This window comes from Notechis scutatus, chromosome 8 (genome assembly GCF_049901735.1).
Source record: "Notechis scutatus isolate UNSWTSFEM ecotype Mainland chromosome 8, rNotScu1.2, whole genome shotgun sequence".
NCBI lineage: Eukaryota > Metazoa > Chordata > Lepidosauria > Squamata > Elapidae > Notechis > Notechis scutatus.
This window is the reverse complement of record NC_142016.1, coordinates 10,628,223-10,650,550: the sequence shown is the minus strand read 5'-3', so window position 1 is coordinate 10,650,550 and position 22,328 is coordinate 10,628,223. Positions and strand designations below refer to the sequence as shown.

At 40.8% G+C, this 22,328-nt stretch overlaps 1 protein-coding gene across 1 annotated transcript in view; it reads right to left on the bottom strand.

Moving 5' to 3' along the window:
• Positions 1–6,127: 6,127 nt before the first annotated feature.
• The window catches only part of SELENON (selenoprotein N), a 24,213-nt gene continuing 8,012 nt past the window's right edge, over positions 6,128–22,328 (bottom strand). The window contains exons 3-12 of the mRNA XM_026676019.2: positions 17,075–17,205; positions 16,238–16,450; positions 15,154–15,278; positions 12,357–12,494; positions 11,596–11,677; positions 11,122–11,304; positions 10,323–10,428; positions 9,094–9,206; positions 7,753–7,851; positions 6,128–6,727 (exon numbers count right to left, since the gene is read on the bottom strand). Coding sequence (XP_026531804.2) covers positions 6,563–6,727; positions 7,753–7,851; positions 9,094–9,206; positions 10,323–10,428; positions 11,122–11,304; positions 11,596–11,677; positions 12,357–12,494; positions 15,154–15,278; positions 16,238–16,450; positions 17,075–17,205 — 1,355 coding nt within the window. The 3' untranslated portion in view covers positions 6,128–6,562. The remainder of the gene's footprint in view (positions 6,728–7,752; positions 7,852–9,093; positions 9,207–10,322; positions 10,429–11,121; positions 11,305–11,595; positions 11,678–12,356; positions 12,495–15,153; positions 15,279–16,237; positions 16,451–17,074; positions 17,206–22,328) is intronic.

Below are 22,328 nucleotides of genomic sequence, written 5' to 3'. Positions count from 1 at the left end.
AACGATGAGCAGGGCTTGCTGAACGCATTTAACGGGATCAGCTAAATCAGGGGTCCTCAAACTTGGCAACTTTAAGACTGGTGGACTTCAACTCCCAGAATTCCTCAGCCAGCTTTGCTGGCTGAGGAACTCTGGGAGTTGAAGTCCACCAGTCTTAAAGTTGCCAAGTTCAGAGACCTCTGAGCTAACTCAATATGCCAAGCTTGGATGTTTTTACTAGTCTGGGGTTTGGGGTGTATGTAGTGCATTACATTAGTTTTTAGTTAAGTTTTGATGTTCATACGTGGTGTTCAGCTTTCTCACCCTTAAATTATTTCAAAATACATACTGGGGGCATTACAGAGTGGTCAATGTCTGGAATACTCTACCTGACTCTGGTTTCTTTCCCAAACCAAACCCCAAAAACTTTAACCTTAGACTGTCTACTTATTGAACTCACCCCTTTCCTAAGAGGTCTTGTAAGGGGGTGTGCATAAGCGCACCAACGTGCCTACCGTCCCTATTGTTTCTTTTTATTTTTCTTATATGTATCTATTTCATGTATTCATAATTATGTTTATACTATTACCTTGTAAGCAATTGACAAATCAAATAAATAAATAGATAAATTTAGATAAAACATTTTAAAGTTTTAAATGGAAACTTCACAATAACTTCATACCAGAGTTGACGGATACTGTCACAATGAAGGTTGAGGTTTTATTTGAAGCTTCTGTTGGAGGAAGTTATCATTCATTGATTTCTGACTTTCAGAATAAGTGTTGGAAGGGACTTTGGAGGTCTTCTAGTCCAACCCCCTGCTCTAGTAGGAGACTCTATACCATTTCTGACAAGTGACTGTCCAGGCTCTTTTCTAAACCCTCCACACTTTTTGAAGGCAAACTGTTCCATTGGTTGATTCTCACTATTAGAAAGTTTCTCCTTATTTTTGGTCCCAGGTCTGTATTTCATGGGACCACAAGCCCACCACAATCACAAGCCATGGTTCATAAACCAAACTAAATTATGACTTGACATGTTTGAATTGAGTTACGGCACCTAAAAAAAGAGAAAAGTACGAATGCTTCTCCAGAATTCTGATTTCAAAGAAGTTGAGGCTTAGGGAAGCTTGGAACTGCAGCTTAGTTGTATGAATTTATCATCTGCATCTCTGTAACTGTCTGGTTTGGTTCTGCAACCCAACAGGACAGACACAGACTTCAGAGGATAATTAGGACTGCAGAAAAAACAATTACTACCCACCTGCCTTCAATTGAGGACCTGTATACTGCACGAGTCAAAAAGAGGGCTGTGAAAATATTTACAGATCCTTCACATCCCGGACATAAACTGTTTCAACTCCTTCCCTCAAAACGACACTATAGAGCACTGCACACAGAACAACTAGACACAAGAACAGTTTTTCCCCGAAAGCCATCACTCTGCTAAACAAACAATTCCCTCAACACTGTCCAACTATTTATAAACTCTGCACTATTATTACTATTAATCTTCTCATCACTCCTTATCACCCATCCCTTCCCACTTGTGACTGTATGACTGTAACTTTGCCGCTTGTATCCTCACGATTTATATTGACTGTTTCCTAGTATGATTTGATTGCTTATTGCACCCTAGGACTATAATTAAGTGTTGTACCTTATGATTCTTGACGAATGTATCTTTTCTTTTATGTATATTGAGAGCATATACACCAAGACAAATTCCTTGTTTGTCCAATCACACTTGGCCAATAAATAATTCTATTCTATGCGAAACAAACCTGTGTTACTTTAAATCAGAGATGCACCCCCCTCCTAATCAGTCCCACGAATGGTAGTACACAGGCTTCCCCAGAATGTAAAAAGCATTGTTCCTGTGATTTGTGTACTGATACCCAACATCTGGACACAAATATGAAAAGTCAGACTTGGTGTGTGTCATTGAGGTGCGTATTTTGGATTTTTCATCATCTTTCATCATTGTGATTTATAATGAATGCCTACAGGTGGGGTGAGTCAAATCAAAGGAGTATTCCTGAAAAGCTGCTGTTCAGGAAAGAGTTGCCTCGGGAAGTAACAGCTACTTGTCAACTTGCCCCATCCAGAAGATATAGTACTACCTTAGGCTGTTTCTCGAAGAATCTCCTTTATTGCCCAAAGCCACATTATTTGCTTAGTTACTTTCAGTGCTGCAAATCACTTTGAATTTCAAAACTGAATTGACATTGTGAGACCTAGGGTAAATAACGGGTGTGCTGCAAAATGTTGTGATGTCTTTGATCCAATAAACTACACAAGAAGAATTGCTGACTAAGTATGAACAGGATTAGGCTAAAGAGCCAAGGCTCTGGTTTGGGAATGTTTATAAGCTTAGTTCGCACATGCACAGACCCAGCCCAGGCTACAACGTCGCTTATGATTCCAGCTAACCATTCCATGTTTTAATGCAGGTTTTTCAAATCATATTCCCAAGAACTTGATAGGGTTCTGTGAAAGACCAAGTGGGGAAAACAACCTGTTTTACAAGAACTTTGCTAGAGGGTTCAGGGAAAGTTTTTTTAATGACAGGTTCTGTGACCTGAAAAAGTTTGAAAACCCTGTTTTGATGTATTAGTTTAAAAGGCCAACTCTACAATTAATTAGACATTTTTAAAATTCGTTGCCTTCTCACCAGCAGGTAGCAAAAATGCTGCCCATTTCACTATTCCACTTACAGATTAGTTCCAGTTTCATTTGGCCATTTCCTTTTTACTTTTCAAATATACGGTGTTTGTTGCCCTGGCATCAAATACAAAAACACATTTGTTTGGTTTTCCCAATTTTTTATTATTGAAAAAAAGTGATCTTTGCTGCTACAAACAGCCATGTTGCCAACATTTTATACAAGAATAAATCCATGATGGTTTACTATAACACTGGTTCAACTGTTATAAATGAATCTGTGAACTTGCAAATTTAATAACTGAGGTCTGAAATTAAGATTATATATCCAAATATTCAGTTCAGTTTCAAAGTGAAAGTGAATATTCTTTGGATTTGAATAAATTCAAGGACTGTGGTTCTATATGAATTACAAGCAAGTTAAAAAAATTTTTAAATATACAGGTGTTTAAAAATACATTGACCATCACTTAATTGACTCTCCTGATTTTTCCTCTTAATATTTTTTCAGTATTTGATAACAAATAGAGGTGTGTAAAACGTTCAATGCTTTGAAGCCAAAACTTTCTAACTAAAAATAGTCTCTTTGAATATTGGCACAGTCTCTGAAAGGTTGACCTCAACTTGTTTTACAGACCTCTGATAACCATTATTAAAAACCTGTCCAGCACAGTTATTCTAATATAATTTTATGAATAGCAACACTAATTAGATCCAAAACATTCTCAATGTTATACAGCCCCAAACTAATTATTCTTGAAGATATGGGTAGTTCCTTAAGATAAATAGTCCTCAACAGTTGTAAGTTGTAATTTGTTTAATGACCGTTCAAAGTTACAGTGGCACTGAAAAAGTGACGTACAACTGGTCTTCACATGTGCTGTACAACCATGGCAACTTTCACACAGTTATGTGATCAAAATTTGGGCACTAGGAGCTGGTGTCAACTGGTGACAGTTGTAGTTTCCTGGAATTTTGGAATCACCATTTGTATTCTTCCCAGCCAGCTTCCGACAAGCAAAATCAATGGAAGAAGCTTGATTGGCTAAATGACTGCATGTTTCACTTATCGACTGCAGTGATTCACTTAAGAGCCATGGTAAACAGGTCATAAAATTGGGCGCTTAATAACTGCCTTGCTTAGCAACAGAAATTCTGGTCTCAATTTTAGTCGTAAGTTAAGGACTACCTGTATAACTCTCATGATCACCAAGAATCATGAAAGACTAAGTGGGGAAAGGCTGCTAACATAGGGAATGCAAATAAGTTTGTATTGTACAATAAAGCACCTTAAAAAAAGGAACATTTAGCAAAAATAAAATAAAAATCTTTAAAGGAATAGTTAAAAAATGAAGAGAATGATAAAGATTTTTTTTCTCCTTGCAATCAACTGTCAGACATCAAGCCTGAGCCATCCTTGATTTAAGATCAGGCCTTCACAAAGAACAGATGAGCAAGGAGAGAAACCAACTTATTCATTTTCTTCTCTATATAGTTATCAAAATACCTATAAAATCTATTTATAGTGATAAGATAAATAGAAAAGTCTTAGCTTTTTTTTTCTTTTTTGGTTAAGAAATCCAGGGATCAAAAATAGAATAAACAAAGTGATTACCCCAAAGTGCCCACAAGTGTTTTCTTTCCACAGTGCTTCCAAAATAAATCTCATTGAGCTCAGTGGAACTTATTCTTGGTTCTGATGCAAGTTGGCAGCATTAAATAACTTTCCACAGAGAAGGTTCTTTTCCAAGAACACCATTAGTTGTTTTCAATAATGTGTTTGCCTTTTGCCTGAACAAACTACAGCAAATCAGGATCAAATTAAAGTCAGAGGGTGAGACAGGAAATGTGCAGAAGCTTCCAAGAATATAAAACCTTACACAGCCTTTGTAAGTACACGATGTGACAAAATGGCATGATGTGATGTGACAAAATGGCATACAAACATGCGACCAAGTCTCTGCATTCTGTTTTGAAGTAGGGTGAAAGATATCTTCTAGTAAGGTATCTCTGAAACAGGGGTGTCCAACCTTGGCAACTTTAAGACTTGGGGATTTTAACTCCCAGAATTCCTCACCCAGCATGTCTAGCTGGGAAATTCTGGGAGTTGAAATCCATAGGTCTTAGAATTGCCAAAGTTGGACACTCTTGCTCTTAAGTTTACACAACCCTCATCAACATCCAACAGAAGTAAATGTCCATTTTCTCTGAAGTCCCCAAATTTCAGATTTAGTCAGAAATATCAACCTATAATGAATCTTGGGTAGGGAAACAAGAGAATAACTCTGATTTTGGTCTATTAATGTTGTTTTGTGTACACAGAAATATAAAAAAAAAAAACCCTGCCACCATTTGGCTCAGTTTAGTCTGGTACTAGTAAAATCCCCACTATCCATTAGGCTGAAGTGTGCTCGGCTTGTTTGTGGCTTAGTGTGCATGTGTTCTACAAACCAAGATTCAGTTAACTGTGGATAAATGTAACAACTAACAGCACTCAATGGCCCCCAGTATTTCAGGCAGCAGCTTTTCCAGTCTTATCTGGAGAATGCTGGGAATTGAATTGAAACCTCTTGACTTTTGTTCATGGGACTAACCCATGATCTGTCTCATAATGTAAGCCAATTTCATACATTCAAGCAGGAGAAAGAATCAGGGAAATTAAAGTGTTTTTTAAATTGTTTTTCAAATATTGAGGGTGTGGTGATTACTGCAAAAAGGAAGCAGAATTTCCTGCAGTAAAACCAGTGGTGGGATTCAGCCAGTTCGCACCATTTCGGGAGAACTGGTTGTTAACTTTCTGAGCAGTTTGGTGAACTGGTTGTTGGAAGAAATCATTAGGGTAAGAGAACCGGTTGTTAAATTATTTGAATCCCACTACTGAGTAAAACCATCCCATAACAATTACTAAATGTCTGCTCAACTCCATTGCCTTAACTCTGGATAAAACCCAAGGTCTTGCAAAGATGGTTTGAGTGCTTGGCAATCAGCATAAATATTTGGCATTCTTTCTGAATGCATCTAAAACATCTTAAGATTTCAGGAATGCTTCTTCACAGAAAAGAAGCACAAACCTTGCCTGTAAACACCCCCCTCCCCCAATTTTCAAACATTATCACTAAATGGCAATTTAGGGGGAAATTCTTAATACATGATTCCCTAAGCTCTTTTAAATTAAATGCAATAAATGTGGCTTTCCCCAAGCACCTATATTCAATGGTAATTACATTGAAATATAAATGAAATGTGGTTTTTATCCTAGTTTCACTCTCCTTTTAGGAATGCAACTCCCAATGTTCCATTCAAAGGCCAGGTGTGAACCTTCTCCAGGAAAAAAAAGCTACCCTCTTTGGATTTACAGAATTAATGTGAACATGCTCCCCTTTGTTTCTTTCACATTAAAGCATGACAGCAGCCCTGTGTTCTAAAATTACGCTCCCTCTAATTTGCAGTAGTATAAAATTAGTTACTGCTTTGGCTGCTGCCAAAGGATCCTAAAAGGGTCTAGTTTGATGTGGAAATGATGGCATCTCATTCAGGAATCAACTCACCAAGTTTTAACTACACCAAAGGAGTCAAAAATGCAACCTGCTGGTATCTCATTGCAGTCTCATAATCTGTCTCCATCTTTTGCACTATATTGTCTTCAAAACTCCGTCTCTTATAGCCTGTCTAGATTCAGAATAACCCCACCATTTACCACTAAGAAAGATGTCCAGGCAGCGTCCTTCACATTAATCAGGAAATTTCAGACTTCATATTTCCAAGGAACACTTACTGGTTTGGAGAGTTTTCATTTACATACAACATTTGCTTTTCAATACTGTGTTAATCCTGAGCTCCAAAAACACAAGAAGAAGAACTGTAACAATCGTGTTGGATCGAGAGGAGAGCACTTGTTTGCTGCTTCTGGGTGTTAGGGGCTACAGGTAGGACTTGGCTTTCTGAAGTCCTTCCTTCAAGAACTGGAGATAAGTTGCTGTTGAGGGGTCTTCAAAACTGGAGGAGAAACTAAAGATGCTGCTCTCAACTTCTTCAGGCTTCATAGAAGTAATATCCAGAAAATAATTGGCATTGATGTGGTGAACCTGCAAAACAAAACAAGGAAACCGGGTTCCAAACTCCACAGAATGTTTCTTGTTTTCCCCAGGAGCCACTGAAGGTGGAGGGGGGCCCAGGGCTTCCTTGCCTGCATCTCTTGGATCAAAAAAGGGCGATTGTCCCATAGATGTCTCTGGTGCAGATAGATAGAAAGATAGATGGATGGATGGATGGATGGATGGATGGATGGAAAGATAGATAGATAGATAGATAGATAGATAGATAGATAGATGATAGATAGATAGATAGATACTATTTACATATACATGCATACACTGCAAACTCCCATGCATCTTTTTTTGTAGCTATGAATACCTAGAGTCATAACAGTAAATAGTAATTCATATTTAATTTGTAAGGTTTCTTTGAATATTTGTGATAAACCCTCCCTGCTTCAAGTTGAAGTTTTGGGAGTATTTCAGCTAATTTCTTCACTTTAATCCATTCCGGTGCTTTAGTGGCTCTGAGTAGGTGTGTGCCATGTCTCTGCCCAAGATGTAGCTATTTTCAAGCAAGTAACTTTTACCATCCTACAGATGCTTGGCAAATACTGATTTCTGAGTCTTTGGGACAAAAAGAACAACCAGTAGAAAATAGTCCCAAAGGTGCTTTTTCAAGAGGAAACTGTACTGGGTTTTTTGGGGGGGTTTTTTTGGAAGACAATTCGCTTCTCATCCAAGAAGTTTCTTCAGCTCTAGTGATGAGAAACATCTTCAAAGAAAAAACCAGAAAATCCAGTTGCCTCTTGAAAAGACACCTTTGAGACAACCATGACCTGAATGAGTGAGAATCTCCATAGTCATTAGAAAATACTTTTCTGTTCTTTTAGGTGCTGCAAGGACACCACATTGCTCCATATAATTTGATTTTAGTTCTGTGATACAGAATTGTCCATGAGATGTTCAGTTCTTATTGTAGGTAAGTCAAAGTGATTCCAAAAGATTCCATGGTTTAGAAAAATACAAGATAGACAAGAGGGGGTTGAAAAGATCCAAGAGAGTAAGAATCTTACCACAGTGCCATTGGGCAGGCAGATCATAATCTCCACAGGGAAGTTATATTTTTCAAGATGTAGGTCTGCAAGTTTGCTGATGATCTCGTCCTGTTTATTCTGTGAAAAAGACATTTGCATTTAACATTTCTTGTGTAAGATGCTGTTCGCTGCTGTTCAAATAGAAACAAATCTTGTTTAAAATGAGATCAAAGTCTATGCTTGCATCAAGATCTAAAAACCATAAAAGATTATAGTATTTAGTATTTATATATATATTTAGTACGATGTAGTATTTCCTAATAGTTTGCTTCTTGTTTTATTCTGGTGTATTGGATTGTCTTCCAGATGTTGTTCAACTCTATATTCTGTGGCTTGAGAAGCTGGAAGCTGTGATTCACCAACATTTGCATGACCACTGTTTCATAAGCTTTGTTGTGAGGTGTTGAGTAAAGAATGAGTAAGAGCAGAAGGACAGAAGGATTTGCTTTTGAAAGATAAAAACCTTCACTGATTTCTGATAAGTCTGAATGCAACTCAAAGTGCACATATAAAGCCCTCTACGAGTTGGCACTTATAGGCCCAGCCAACTTGTCTTGAGAGAAGCCATTGGTAGTGCTCCACTTCTGTAAAGTAAAGGGGGGAGGCAGGGCTGAGGTTCAGAGTCACTTCTCAATATTAGCAGCCATTTTTGTGAACAGCTTTCCCACAGAGATCATAGTTGTCCCTTATCCCTAATCTCAGGGAAAAACTGAGACCTTCTGGAGGCCACTTGATGAACGGAGATGGAACCACGCATGTTTGATTCTGGATTATGATTAGTTATTTATCTTTCACTTTTAATCAGTAATTTAATTGCTATCAGTAATTTAATTGCTATTCACAAATTTAGATCAGTAAGGATGCTTTAATTTAATATATATTCATATTAATAGGCACCAGGAGTTTAATAGATTAGGGCACTTACAAGTTTACTAAACAAAGAGGACACACTCCTGGGGCTTAGGGACCCCATTCTGGGGTTTGCTGCAATGGAGGGGCAGCTTATCAGATAGTCATAAGGGTTATGAAATACTTTTAAGAATCAGAGGCAATGTGTTGAGAAGCAGAAGAAGGATGGTACTTCTGCTTTTGTTGTCTTGCTTATAAAGCTTCCCAGATCTATTCAAAGAAGAACTGACCACCATAAGAGTAGAAGAGTCAACAGAACATGATCTAATAGAGCCAAGATTGATAAGACTAATTGCAAGACTAATTAATCAAACTACTACTAAAGGAGGGTCACCTTATGTGATCTCTTCCCTGTCTTCTCAAGCTACCTGTTCCACTTTGTCTTCCTCTTGAATTTCAGGAGCAGCTTACCTGTAAATCTTCCAGCTCCTTCACCAACGACCAGGTACTGATGAAACTCTCATTCAGGAATGCAAGGATGGGCGAACTTTCCAGGACTGTTTCCCGGAGAGTTCGCCCTGAACCTGCCCAAAGAGGAACAACAAAAGAAGTTAGTGAAATATTTGGATGAAACATAGGACCACTTAGGAGCAGATCTCTGAATCTTTAGGTAAAGGAATAATATTCATATCTCGTTTATCACTTTCACCTCGGGGGATATCTGTTATGTTGGTCCTGCTGCAAATATTGGGTTGGGTAATGAATATAGGAGTGAGTGGGCACTGTCAAAAGGGCTCCTAGGCAAGGTTCTTGATATGTCTGGTAGGGAGATGGAACTCAATTTTCCTTAATGCAAGTTACTCTGAATTGGCTTAGTAGGGCAGTTTGGAGTAAAGTCTTGGCACACAGGTTGATGTTCCACTGACTTCCAAGAGAAGCAGAAAGGAAGCATTAGAAGCAATGAGAGATAATATGCAAATGGAGTTAAAACATCCTACTGTACCAAAATGCCATTTGTTTTATAATGGCTTGAATGTATGCCCTTCTATTTTGCATTTCCTCTTCCTATCTCCATTTGCAACTTTTACCTTCCTGTCTGGTCTCAATTTACTTTTTAGGTTCTTCAGAGAATGGCTTCCTTTTGCTCCATATAAAACTAAAGTCTAGATCAGAATTTTTCAATCTTGGTAGCTTGGAGATGTGTGGATTTCACTCTAAGAATTCTGGGAGTTGAAGTCCACACATCTTCAAGCTCCCAAGGTTGAGAAATATTGGCTTGTAGCCATATATATCTTATTGAGATTTTTATATAAAATCAACCTAGCACAAGATCCTTAACAAATGAAGCACCTTTATAGAGGCTTTGCAAAATTAGGGTTTCATGAGCTTGGAGTTAAAAAGTCAGGGTATTAAAACAACAAGCATATATTATGTTTACCTCGCATGCTAATTTGCTAATATTCTCAGTAAGCATCCTCTAATACAGGGGTCCCCAAACGTGGTAACTTTAAGACTTGTGGACTTCAACTCCCAGAATTCCTCAACTCCTGAGGAATTCTGGGAGTTGAAGTCCACAAGTCTTAAAGTTGCCAAGTTTGGAGACCCCTGCTCTAACATTTTTATCTTAGGATGGAGGGAAAAACCCTTAGACTTCCTGACAAACTCCTTTAAAAACACCCAGTGTCAAATTTAGCCCTTACCTCAGCATGACTGATCATCTAAGGCTCCCCATAAGAGTATGGAATGAACAAGTTTACCCTCAGACTTGGCCTTTTCAAAAGCCTGGGTAAAGGGAAAGTAGGAAACCTGAAAAACAAAATGAGCTGAGTGTACCCTTCATGTCTTTATCATGTCTTGTTAACGAATGCTAACGAATGCATGTATCAAAAAATGTACTGTGTATTTATTTAATATATCTGAGTTTTGGCTAAAAGAGCTGCTTGTTTTGTTAGTAGGTTAATTCACTTTCACTACTGGTATATCGCCTGCATAGTTGTATTACTTTCATTCCTTAGAGCAGGCTTGTCCAACCTGCGGCCCGCGGCCACATGCGGCCCAGGTCGCCTCGTAATGCGGCCCAGTGCCCACCCCAACCTTCTGGCAAGAGCCAGCGAGGAGGAGGAGGAGAGGCAGGCGCGAGGCGGGGCGAGGCGAGCGCCACGCCAAACAGCAACAGAAAAGGCGGGCGCCGCCTTTGCTGCTTCTGCCCCTGCCGCCGCCGCTTCTGCCCCCGCCCCCCCCCCGCAAAATTTGGCCGGAAAATTAATAAAAATTAATAATTTTTAATAAATAATTAATAATAAATAATAAAAATAATTTATAATTTATTATATAATTTTATAATATAATTATTTTATAATAATTTATTATATGTGCGCCCAAACCAAATTTTCATCTTCTAATGTGGCCCAGGGAAGGTGAAAGGTTGGACACCCCTGCCTTAGAGCATGGACATAATTATTTAATCATGTTTGAGAGAACGTCAAGCTCTTTACATACTTTCTTAAATGGATACATGACCACTTCCAGCTTCCCAGATGCTTCTTCCCAGCTTATTTCTCTCTGCCAGGAAATGTCTTCAAAAATAAATTGAATTGGTTCTCCTTCTCTGCTGTCAATCACGTTCCCATTTTCATCATGAATCACTGAAGGGGTAGATGGTCCCAGAGACTCCAGCTCCATCTGCGAAGCAACAGGGACGTAAGATCTTTTGGGAATACCGAAGTGGTATGTGATTGCCTTATGATGTCATCTATTTCACAAACCCAGAACAGGGGCTGTTTCAATAGCTACATTAAACATAACAGTAAATGCAATCACTGTGGAACAGCTGGAAAAGAACTCTCCAATTTCTTAGCCAGCATTTTATGGAAAGATGGTCGAGACTAGATTGGAAAAGACGGAATGTTCTTGTTGTTAGAACAAGAAAGTCTATGCGTGTACACAGAGAATTAGTCCACACTGGCTACAGACCTGAGGTAAGTATCCTATATCCACCTCCATGTTGCTGCTCTCTAAGGCACCATATAACCATTCCATATCTACATTGAGAGACCTGATGGGGGGAAAAATCACCGTCATTAGAAATGGGAAAACTGTATTCAACAATGCCAGAAATTTTCATTCATATCAAGCAGGGCACCCATGAGAAAGGGAAGAGAAAGAGAAAGGTCAGTGTCAAAGCACGTGCTCTATAGCAGGGTTTCTCCATTTTAAGATGGGTGGACTTATTTCCCAGAATTCCCTGCCCAGCATGGGAATCCTGGGAGTTGAAGTCCATACATCTTAAAATTGTCAAGGCTGAGAAACTCTGCTCTAAAACCCGATAGTTGCCTGACTGAGTAGATGAAATCACGCCACAAGCTACAATTTGGTTTATCCGATTTTGGCTTAGCACATGATATACATTCAGTCACTGTATCTTTTTAAAGAAACCAGGATGACATAAACTATAGGTTGATCAAGGTAGTGAACTCTATCCAGAGAAGAAAACAGAGCCTTCCGGTTCAGTTGGGAAATGATAATCATTTTGGCTTTAAACTTGCTAAGAACTAAAATTAAAGCAGACCTGTTTCTCCATCTGAAAATGAATCATACCGAAATGATTATTGTAAACTGTTTTCAGGCAGAAGCATGTGAAATTGTTAATGATGTATTGAGCGTGCATGCTTTGAATCTGACGCTAACTTCATGCTGTTTCTTGATCATTGGTACTGGAAACTGGAGAAACCTACCTGTTATTAGGGACAAATAGCTTGAACTCTCGAACATGGGAAGAATCCTTTGAGAAGACAATGTAGCCCGTGAATTGGGCAGGAGAAAACCAGAATGGGAAATCTGGAGGCTCATTCAGTTGGAATTCTGCATGGATTCTGAAATCAAAAAGAGCAATCAGCCATTCTGTCCTAATGAAGCCAAGCACTTCGTTTTCACAAAAATTATCCTCCCTCTTCTGCACCAAATAAAGATGACGGGATTCACACATCATAGTAAGCCATAAGAATTTTGGGTTATTGTAAAGGAGCAAGAATAAAGTGGCTAAACAGTGGAACTTCTTCACATGATTCATTTACTGAGACATCTATCTATATTGGCTTAGACAGCTGCAGAAGCTTCCAGTTTACCTCTATGGTAAAATTCCCAGCACTGCCATTAATACTGAATAATTGACAGGGTGGAATATTCTGCCTCTCATACATACAACAATGATGGTGCTTCTTGCCTTCAAAGCATAAAAGAAGTCTTTGGCTATCAGAAGGTGTTTTTTTAAAAGCTCGTACTCTGCAGTATTTAAAAATGATTGTGTGTGATTATTTTAATTTAATTTAATTTAATTATTTTAAATGGAGTTGCTAGGATCTGTGGGGACCCAAAATTGAATGAAAACAGTTCTATATAAAGCACGTAATTGTAACTCTGAGTTTTCTTTCTGTTTTTAACAGCATATTAACTATTAAGCAGAATTCTATATTCTCATCGATGAAACATCAGCTCTCTTGTTAGGCATTTTCTGAGTTAATAAACTGCACTGTCAATTTCTCATCGGTCACTTAGCTTGATCTACCGTTAGGAAAAGATTTATAAGTGCAAATCCATTCAGATCCAGGAGTTATAGAAGATCACAGAAATTCCTGAGGAATGTGTGACAAAACCAGTCACATACCCACAATTGCAAAAAATGACACACATACATTTCAAGCTCTTCTTGCTTAGGTATAGTAGATCTAAATCAGGGATCTTCAACCTTGGCAATGCTTTGCTGGCTGAGGAATTCTGGGAGTTGAAGTCCACAAGTCTTAAAGTTGCCAAGGTTGGAGACCCCTGATCTCAATGACTGAACGATGGAAGTGGGAAACTAAATGGTTGCTCAGTACTGTTAAGCTGTACAGTGACTGGCCTTCTCCTGAGACCTGGCTGGAATTTTTGACAGACCTTTTGGAGATGCCAAGGAATGAATCAGAGCCTATTTACATGCAAAGCAGGTTGGCTAGATGCTCAGCTGAGAAGGTAATCCTCAGGTGATCAATTTCACCGGCACATGAAACACACCCTCCCCATCACATGGGAACTGCTTGTCTGCACCAATAAGTAACACATGATTCCAATAAGCAATGTTAGTGCAGGACTGTGGAGTTTGGAACAACCAGTGAGCAAGGACGATTGTTCTCAATCTGACAACCCAGCAACAGAAGGCTTTTAAATACATGGTCTTTAAATGGCACTGAGGGAGGAATATCACATCCCAACAATTCAATCTGTTCGGGGACAAAGAAAGCTAAATTTAACTTTGAATTAAAAGTTAACCCATTGGACCATCTTTATTTATAATTACATTTTAGAGCCTTCAATACTGAAGCCCCTTAGCAATTTAAATAGAACATAAATACCAAACAGATCACAAACTTTAAAAACTTGTATCTACCTACAATGAAAAACAATTGCAATATGTTTTAAGGCCTTTTTAAAATTCCAGCAAGATCGTCAGTTCTCAGTTTGACAGGAAAAGCATTCTAGGGTGGTCCCCACTTTTTGTGGGGCAAAAATGAGGGCGGGGGGGGGGGGGGGGGGGAGGGGGGAGGGGGGAGGGAGGGGGGGGGGAGGGGGGGGGGGGGAGGCGCCGGTCCCCCCCCTCCTTTTTTTCTTTTTTTTGGGTTTTTTTGGGGGGGTGGGGGGGGGGGGGGGGGGGGGGGGGGTGGGGGTGGTGTTGTTTGGGTTGGGGGGGTGACCCCTCTTGTTTGTTTTTTAAACCCCCAACCCCAAGGAAAAAAAAAGAACTAACATTCCCCCAAGGCCCCCCCCCCCCCCAGGAAAAACCCACACAAACTTTTTTCACAAAACGGGGGGGGCGGCGGCCGCCGGGGCCGGGGGGGGAAATTTTCCCCGGGGGGGGCCCGGGGGGCCCGGTAGTGGGGGACCCCGTTTCAGAGAACATAGATGGCCAACAATTCAGATTGCCATAACTTTGGAAAGGGGCCAGTTCATGAATCAAGGCCACAGAGTCACATACCTAATGTGCATCCCTCAGTGTCTTTCCTTCAGATAGTTCTAAGCAACAGGATGAAATGGTCCCATTTCACGGTTGCACCCAACATGCTTCCAGCTCAGATCTACCCATACATACATGGACTATTCCTCCCATGCCCCACACTGAATGCGACCTTTCTTCTCTTGGGGGAACTATATCTGAAGTGTGGGTGGGATGGGTGGCTAAGCAGTTGAAGAAGCTGAGCTTATCAGCAGGAAAGCTGACAGCACAAGTTCCAGACCCCGAGTGCAGCACTCCCGTTCCTTGCCCCAGCTCCTGCTCACCTAGCACTTCGAAAGCAGGCAAATGCAAGTAGATAAATAGGTACCACTTTGGTGGGAAGGTAACCAAGTTCTGTGCACTTTGGTGTATGGTCATGCTGGCTGCATGACCACAGAAATCTTTGGAATGCTGGCTCCCTCGGTTAAGAAATGGAGATGAGCAACATCCCCTCTAATTGGTCATGACTAGTCAGGGGATACTTTTACCTTTTACCTTTACTTTACCTGAAGGCTATTTTGTAGTAGAACTCTGCTACAGCTTGAATGCAGGCCACTGCTCCCTGAGGAGCAAAACGAGTTTTCACAAATGGCCGTGGGTGGAACATACTCAAGAGCTTGTGAATGATGACCTAAAGGAAAATATATAAGGAGGTATGACCTGAAAAGAAATGATAGCCCCTGAAACGATAAGCCAAGAATTACAGAATCTCAGGACTAGAAAGCACCTCTACTGTCTGCATTCTGAAATAATTATCTTGAAATCCTTGGTCTAAGTTGCCTGTCAGGTTCTTGAAAAGAGCTATTAAATCTCCCCTCACATTGTCTCTCTATGACAGGAAACATACCCCAGCTGCCTCTCCTCACCAGAGAAAAATGTCCTTCTGAAATAGGTATCTTAGTTCTTCGCTTTCCCTCCCGTTTCTCTGCTCCTTTCAATAATTTATAGCTCTTGTCATTACTGAATATTTGTTATAGTAATCACAGCTGTTTTGGTCTTTAATACACATTATCCAATATTCCAATGGGCAGCTGCCAAGGACTGGAAATTGATCTGCCCATTTGCACTGCATTTCTACTTTGTGCTCTATCGATCTGCAGTATTTCTTTCTGTGATTCAGAAAGTACTGCACTAAAATATCATTGCTTTCTCTCCCCCTTACCCCACTTTCCAAAGTCGTCTTCTCAAGTCAGTTTTGCAGGGACTGGATTTAATTAATCATCTTATATCCCAGTGTTTTTCAATCTCTGTGATTTTAAGACCTGTGGACTTCAAAACCCCTGAATTCCCCAGCCAGCAGGCTTTTTTTTTTCTATTTTCTATTCCCCAGCATGCTAGTTGCAGAATTCTAGAGAGCTGAAATCCAAACGAATTGAAGTTTCTAAGACTAAGAAATTTCAAAATTGTTCTATACATAGAGTTCAGAAATTAAAGGCATTTAACTCCACTTCCCAATAAACAAAATTAAAGGTGCAGAATTACCCTTTTAATAAGAACCAACAACCTGACCATTGAATCAAATTCAAGATAGTTCCACTCAACAATTGCAAAAATTATTTTTTCTTCCTCATTAGGAAGCGCAATGCTTACCTCCTTGCCCTTGGGAGCTGGAGGGGAGAAACGATTATTGGGAAGATATCCGGTAAATATGTTTAATTCACTGGGAATGATCCACCATGGATCACCAAGTTCCAACTTATTCTTTGGGGGAAGAAAGGCCTTGAATTGTCTAGCAAACATCACACTGAGGGGTGAAGCAGGAGCTGTCCAATTGCGGAGACCAGTAAAGGCCACATGGGAAATCTAAAGAAAAAAGAAGGCCTATTAATAAGCAAACCTAGTTTTAAGAGATTGCAAGTACTCCTCAACTTACAAACACAATTGGGACCAGAATTTCCATTGCTAACCAAGGTGGTGGTTGAATGAGTTTTGCCTGATTTTAGGATCCTTTTTCCCACGGTTGTTAAACAAATCACTGCAGTTGTTAAGTTAAACAACTTTGCTTGCTAGAAGCCAGCTGGGAAAGTTGCAAATGGCAATCACATGACTCTGGGACACTGCAATAATTATAAATACATGCCAGTTGCTCCAGTGCCCAAATTCTGATCCTGTGATTCAAGGGAATGCTTTTACCCCTTTAAGAGATGTTTATATAAAGTAGCCATTAGAGGGCATATTCTCTGTCCTTGTTTCTGGTATCCATTGCAGAGTTCTCAGTGTAGAGTTAAGAAGATTGATTGCTTGTCAGGTCTTTGCCTACCACATATATTACTGTATATATCTTGTATATAAACCACTGTTAAGTCTCTGTGTGCTGTGTTTTGTTCCTGGTTGTCTCATAATAGTAGTCACGCTGCAAATGCTCTGACAAACTGTCTTCCCCACATATGTCTGTAGCTGCAATATTTTCAAACATGTGCTACTCACGCCAAGGAAGCCATCTTTGCTCTTTGTCATGGTTTCCATCAACAGTGGCTGGAATTTTGCAAGGATAGAGAGTGTCTCCCCATTCGGATCCGTCACCTCTTCCTCCTCCGTGCCAGACACAGGAACCATGCCTGAATGGGGCAAAAACTCATTTTAATATGCAAAAAAAAAAAAAAATTAAAAAAAATGGAATTGAGGACACAAGAATTTCCATCAGAAAAAGTTGGCATGAAACAGGCGATGCAGAGAGGAAAAAATGTCTTAGTAGGAAACAAGATGACACTGATGTTATGTTTCACTATAAGATATATCCTTTACAGACCCAGTGGTGTTTTTTACAGGCTGATCTAAATAGGGGGGGGGGGGGGGGGGGGGGGGGGGGGGGGGGGGGGGGGGGGGGGGGGGGGTTTTTTGGGGGGTGTGGGGGGGGGGGGGGGGGGGGGGGGGGGGGGGGGGTTCTCCTTTTTTTTTGCCCCCCACCTTTTCCCCCCTTTTTCAGGGAGGTTAAGTAACATTTAGAAAAATAATTCCTTTTTAGGAATTGAATGCCACCAAACAAAATCATACCGTAATTTTACCATACCTGACATTTTGCCATTATCGTGTCATATAGGTTTTCAGCAATTTCATCCCTAAAACGTAATCCAAAAATACTGCAGTCCTAAAAGATTTGGGATTTGAGATTTATTCTCATTCCTTCTCTCCTACTGAGTTGTTATCTTCTTTAGTGAAATAAATGTTTCATGTACAATAGATCTCACTGCTACACTACAGTGTAACTGATTGATAGACACTGTGACAGAGAATCCACAATAGCAGTTATTGTCCAAATTAGAGTGGCAGAAATTTATATAAAAATCATTTAGATAGCATCTGAGGGGATGCATGAAAAATACACTGCTCAAAAAAATAAAGGGAACACAAAAATAAGACATCCTAGATCTGAATGAATGAAATATTCTTATTAAATACTTTGTTCATTACATAGTTCAATGTGCTGACAACAAAATCACACAAAAATTATCAATGGAAATCAAATTTAGCAACCCATGGAGGTCTGGATTCGGAGTTACACTCAAAATTAAAGTGGAAAAAAACACTACAGGCTGATCCAACTTTGATATAATGTCCTTAAAACAAGTCAAAATGAGGCTCTGTAGTTTGTGTGGCCTCCACATGCCTGTATGACCTCCCTACAATGCCTGGGCATGCTCCTGATGAGGTGGTGGATGGTCTCCTGAGGGATCTCCTCCCACACCTGGACTAAAGCATCCCCCAACTCCTGGACAGTCTGTGGTGCAACGTGGCGTTGGTGGATGGAGCAAGACATGATGTCCCAGATGTGCTCAATTGGATTCAGGTCTGGGGAACGGGCGGGCCAGTCCATAGCATGCCTTCGTCTTGCAGGAACTGCTGACACACTCCAGCCACATGAGGTCTAGCATAGTCGTGCATTAGGAGGAACCCAGGGCCAACTGCACCAGCATATGGTCTCACAAGGGGTCTGAGGATCTCATCTCAGTACCTAATGGCAGTCAGGCTACCTCTGGCGAGCACATGGAGGGCTGTGCGGCCCCCTAAAGAAATGCCACCCCACACCATTACTGACCCACTGCCAAACTGGTCAATGCTGGAGGATGTTGCAGGCAGCAAAACATTCTCCACGGCATCTCCAGACCCTGTCACGTCTGTCATGTGCTCAGTGTGAACCTGGTTTCATCTGTGAAGAGCACAGGGCGCCAGTGGTGAATTTGCCAATCTTGGTGTTCTCTGGCAAACGCCAAACATCCTGCACGGTGCTGGGCTGTAAGCACAACCCCCACCTATGGACGTCAGGCCCTCATACCATCCTCATGGAGTCTGTTTCTGACCATTTGAGCAGCCACATGCACATTTGTGGCCTGCTGGAGGTCATTTTGCAGGGCTCTGGCAGTGCTCCTCCTATCCCTCCTTGCACAAAGGCGGAGGTAGCGGTCCTGATGCTGGGTTGTTGCCCTCCTACGGCCTCCTCCACATCTCCTGATGTACTGGCCTGTCTCCTGGTAGCGCCTCCATGCTCTGGACACTACGCTGACCGACACAGCAAACCTTCTTGCCACAGCTCGCATAGATGTGCCATCCTGGATGAGCTGCACTACCTGAGCCACTTGTGTGGGTTGTAGACTCTGTCTCATGCTACCACTAGAGTGAAAGCACCGCCAGCATTCAAAAGTGACCAAACCATCAGCCAGAAAGCATAGGAACTGAGAAGTGGTCTGTGGTCACCATCTGCAGAACCACTCCTTTATTGGGGATGTCTTGCTAACTGCCTCTGCTTTCCACCTGTTGTCTATTCCATTTGCACAACAGCATGTGAAAATGATTGTCAATCAGTGTTGCTACCTAAGTGGACAGTTTGATTTCACAGAAGTGTGGTTGACTTGGACTTCCATTGTGTTGTTTAAGTGTTCCCTTTATTTTTTTGAGCAGAGTATTATGTGATCATTGATATCAGGTCCCCAATAGAACCCTATCGGGACATCGACGTTCTGGGAGAAGGAGGGGGCCTTAGTATTTTTATGACACCTGCTTTGGTCTTTCTTTACTTTGATGTATTTTTCTGGGATAGGGATGGGATGGGCTTGGGGCCATCTGTTTTATCTTAGCTCCGAAGAAGAGAGTGTGGTGCTTGAGAACAACTTCTTATTACCTTCCCAGCCTAAAGTTCTCACAGCAACTCAACACCTGGTGATTGGCTCGTGTCGGACTGAATGGTGGGCAGGGGTTTTGTCCAGGTAACTTTTAACCTAACGTTTGAGCGTGGGAACTTCAGGTCCTGCCTATTCTCTTTGCTATCACTGCCACCCAATACAAGTTCCTTTTGAAATGCTGCTTGTTTCAAGAGTTCTGCTTCCTTGAAGGGACTGCTGAGGCAAGACCTTACATTTGATTCGATTCCTTCTATCTGCTCTTTATGGGCTTCACCAAGTAGCTAGTGCCAATGCTGACAAACCTTGGTTTTTTTTTAAGTTGCCAAGCATTTAAAAATTACACCACTGTCCTCGTGAACATACTGACTCATTTAACTTGTTCTACATTTCACTACCAAAATTCCCATGACAGATTGCTATAAAAATATAAAGCTACAGTTATTAAAATCAAGCACTGAAATGAAAAACAAGGAAAATCAGCAGGTAAGCCTACTCAAAAAGCCAACGAAATCTTAAATTTCAATTTGGCAGATGTGAGCTACAAAGAATGGAAACCACCAGCAAAAAAGCTTGATCCAAATTATTATGACTGCCCTTTTTTCAATTTGCAATCTAGTACAACTATATTTGCTCCTTGTCATGACAGAACAAGCAGAAGCACACAGTGCATTCCACATTGTAAACAGGGATTATACGTGCAGTTGGGAAACTACACTTTACAACTATAACAAACCCTCAAATCAGATACCAAAAGAGAGCCAGAGCTCAACAATTCTACCTTCATGCACCAGGTGGCAGTAACAGACCATCAATAATTGACATGGGGGCTTAAGTGGGATTGCAAATTTATTATTGTTCCCATAAATAGGCTTAAGCAAAAGGCCTGTGGATTTCCTCCTGCCTCTTCTCAGATTCCTGCTAAGTGAGCTCCTTCCACTTTACTATGCATCAAACTGGAAGATGGTAATAATTTGGGGATGAGAGGGGGATACAGCCTGCTGCCAAATACTTTGGGTTGGGAAGAAATACAATACAGATCAGATTCAGAAACCATAAGGAAATTTGTCTGGGTTTGGCTTAATGCCACAGTTGTGGTGGAAGGAATCAGGTTTACTGCAGGGCTGCACAAGCTTTTTTTGAACAGAGACCTGTACATGGTCCTGGAGTGGTTCACTGGCAACCCTTCCACCCCAAAACATGCAAAGGTTATGCAGGCACAAAAATTAGCCCCACAATTAAATTGTCTGAATGTAAAATTAAAATGAAATCAATTAATAAAATAACAGTAAATCAGCACTTTTAGGGAATCTCTATAGAAACTTCTCGAGGCCACACCCAAACATTTGGAGGAAGGAGAAGGTCTCAGGTAGGGCACACCTGAGGTATAGCATACAACATATGTGAAACAAAGCCACTATACTTTGTTCAGCAAGTTATTACTAAAACAAGTCACCACTGTGCATTGTGTGTGAATCCAGCCAAAATGAGGAGGAGGCTATTCCATGACCAGGGAGAACTGGTAAGATTTTGACTCTAAAACTACAGAAGCTGGTGACCACTATGCTAGGGCATTGCCACCGAGGCGTTTATCCTTGGCGTAGTTCAACAGTACTAGACTTCTATGAAGAAAATAGCAGAAAAGTTGACAGAACCTTTTTAGCTTCCCTGGTAGTTTGATCTCCTTATAGATATGCAAAGGACAAGCATTGGCCAAATTAATCTTTCCTTCCTGTACCGGTACTCCTCGACTTACAATCCTTCATGTAGCGACAGTTTGAAGTTACAATTGCACTGAACAAGTGACTCACACTTACAACCATCACAGCTTCCCCATGGCCACGTGATCAAAATTTAAGCACTTGGCAAATGGCATTCATTTATGATGGTTTTAGCTTCCCAGGGTCATGTGATCAATTTGTGACCTCCCCTGCTGGTTCCCCCCACCCCACAAGAAAAAATCGATGGGAAGCCTTAACAATTACACGATTCACTTAACGATTGCAATGATTCACTTAATCATGGCAAATAGGTCATAAAATTAGGTGCAACTCAACAACTGCTTTGTTTAGCAACTGAAATTCTGGTCTCAATTGGGGACCTAAGTTGAGGACTCCCTGGAAAAGGCAACCGGATCCATTTCCCAAGCAAATATATCATCAAGACAACCCCAAGTAACCAGTAGATAGAAATCTTGACATTAGGATGCTGTACGCAAAGAGATTTCTGAGTTCAAAGTAGCCCATTGACACCTCCCCGTGGACAGCTCTCCGGTCACCTGACAGCAGAGCCCTCTTGCCTTCAGCTGTGCTGGATCCCTTTTAAGCTGTAGCCAAAACCAGCTCGTACAACAATGGGAATAGCAACTTTACAAAAAAAAAAACTGTCCTTGATGAGAACAGCATCTGACACACAAGCCTTTCAAGAAAATCAGAGAACTCATCGCCCTTGCCCTTCGAAAATCAAACTGAGCTGAGGAAAAGGCTGTGGGCACAACTCTCTCTCTCTCTCTCTCTCTCACTGACACACACACACACACAATGTACATACATATATTGTAGGACTGG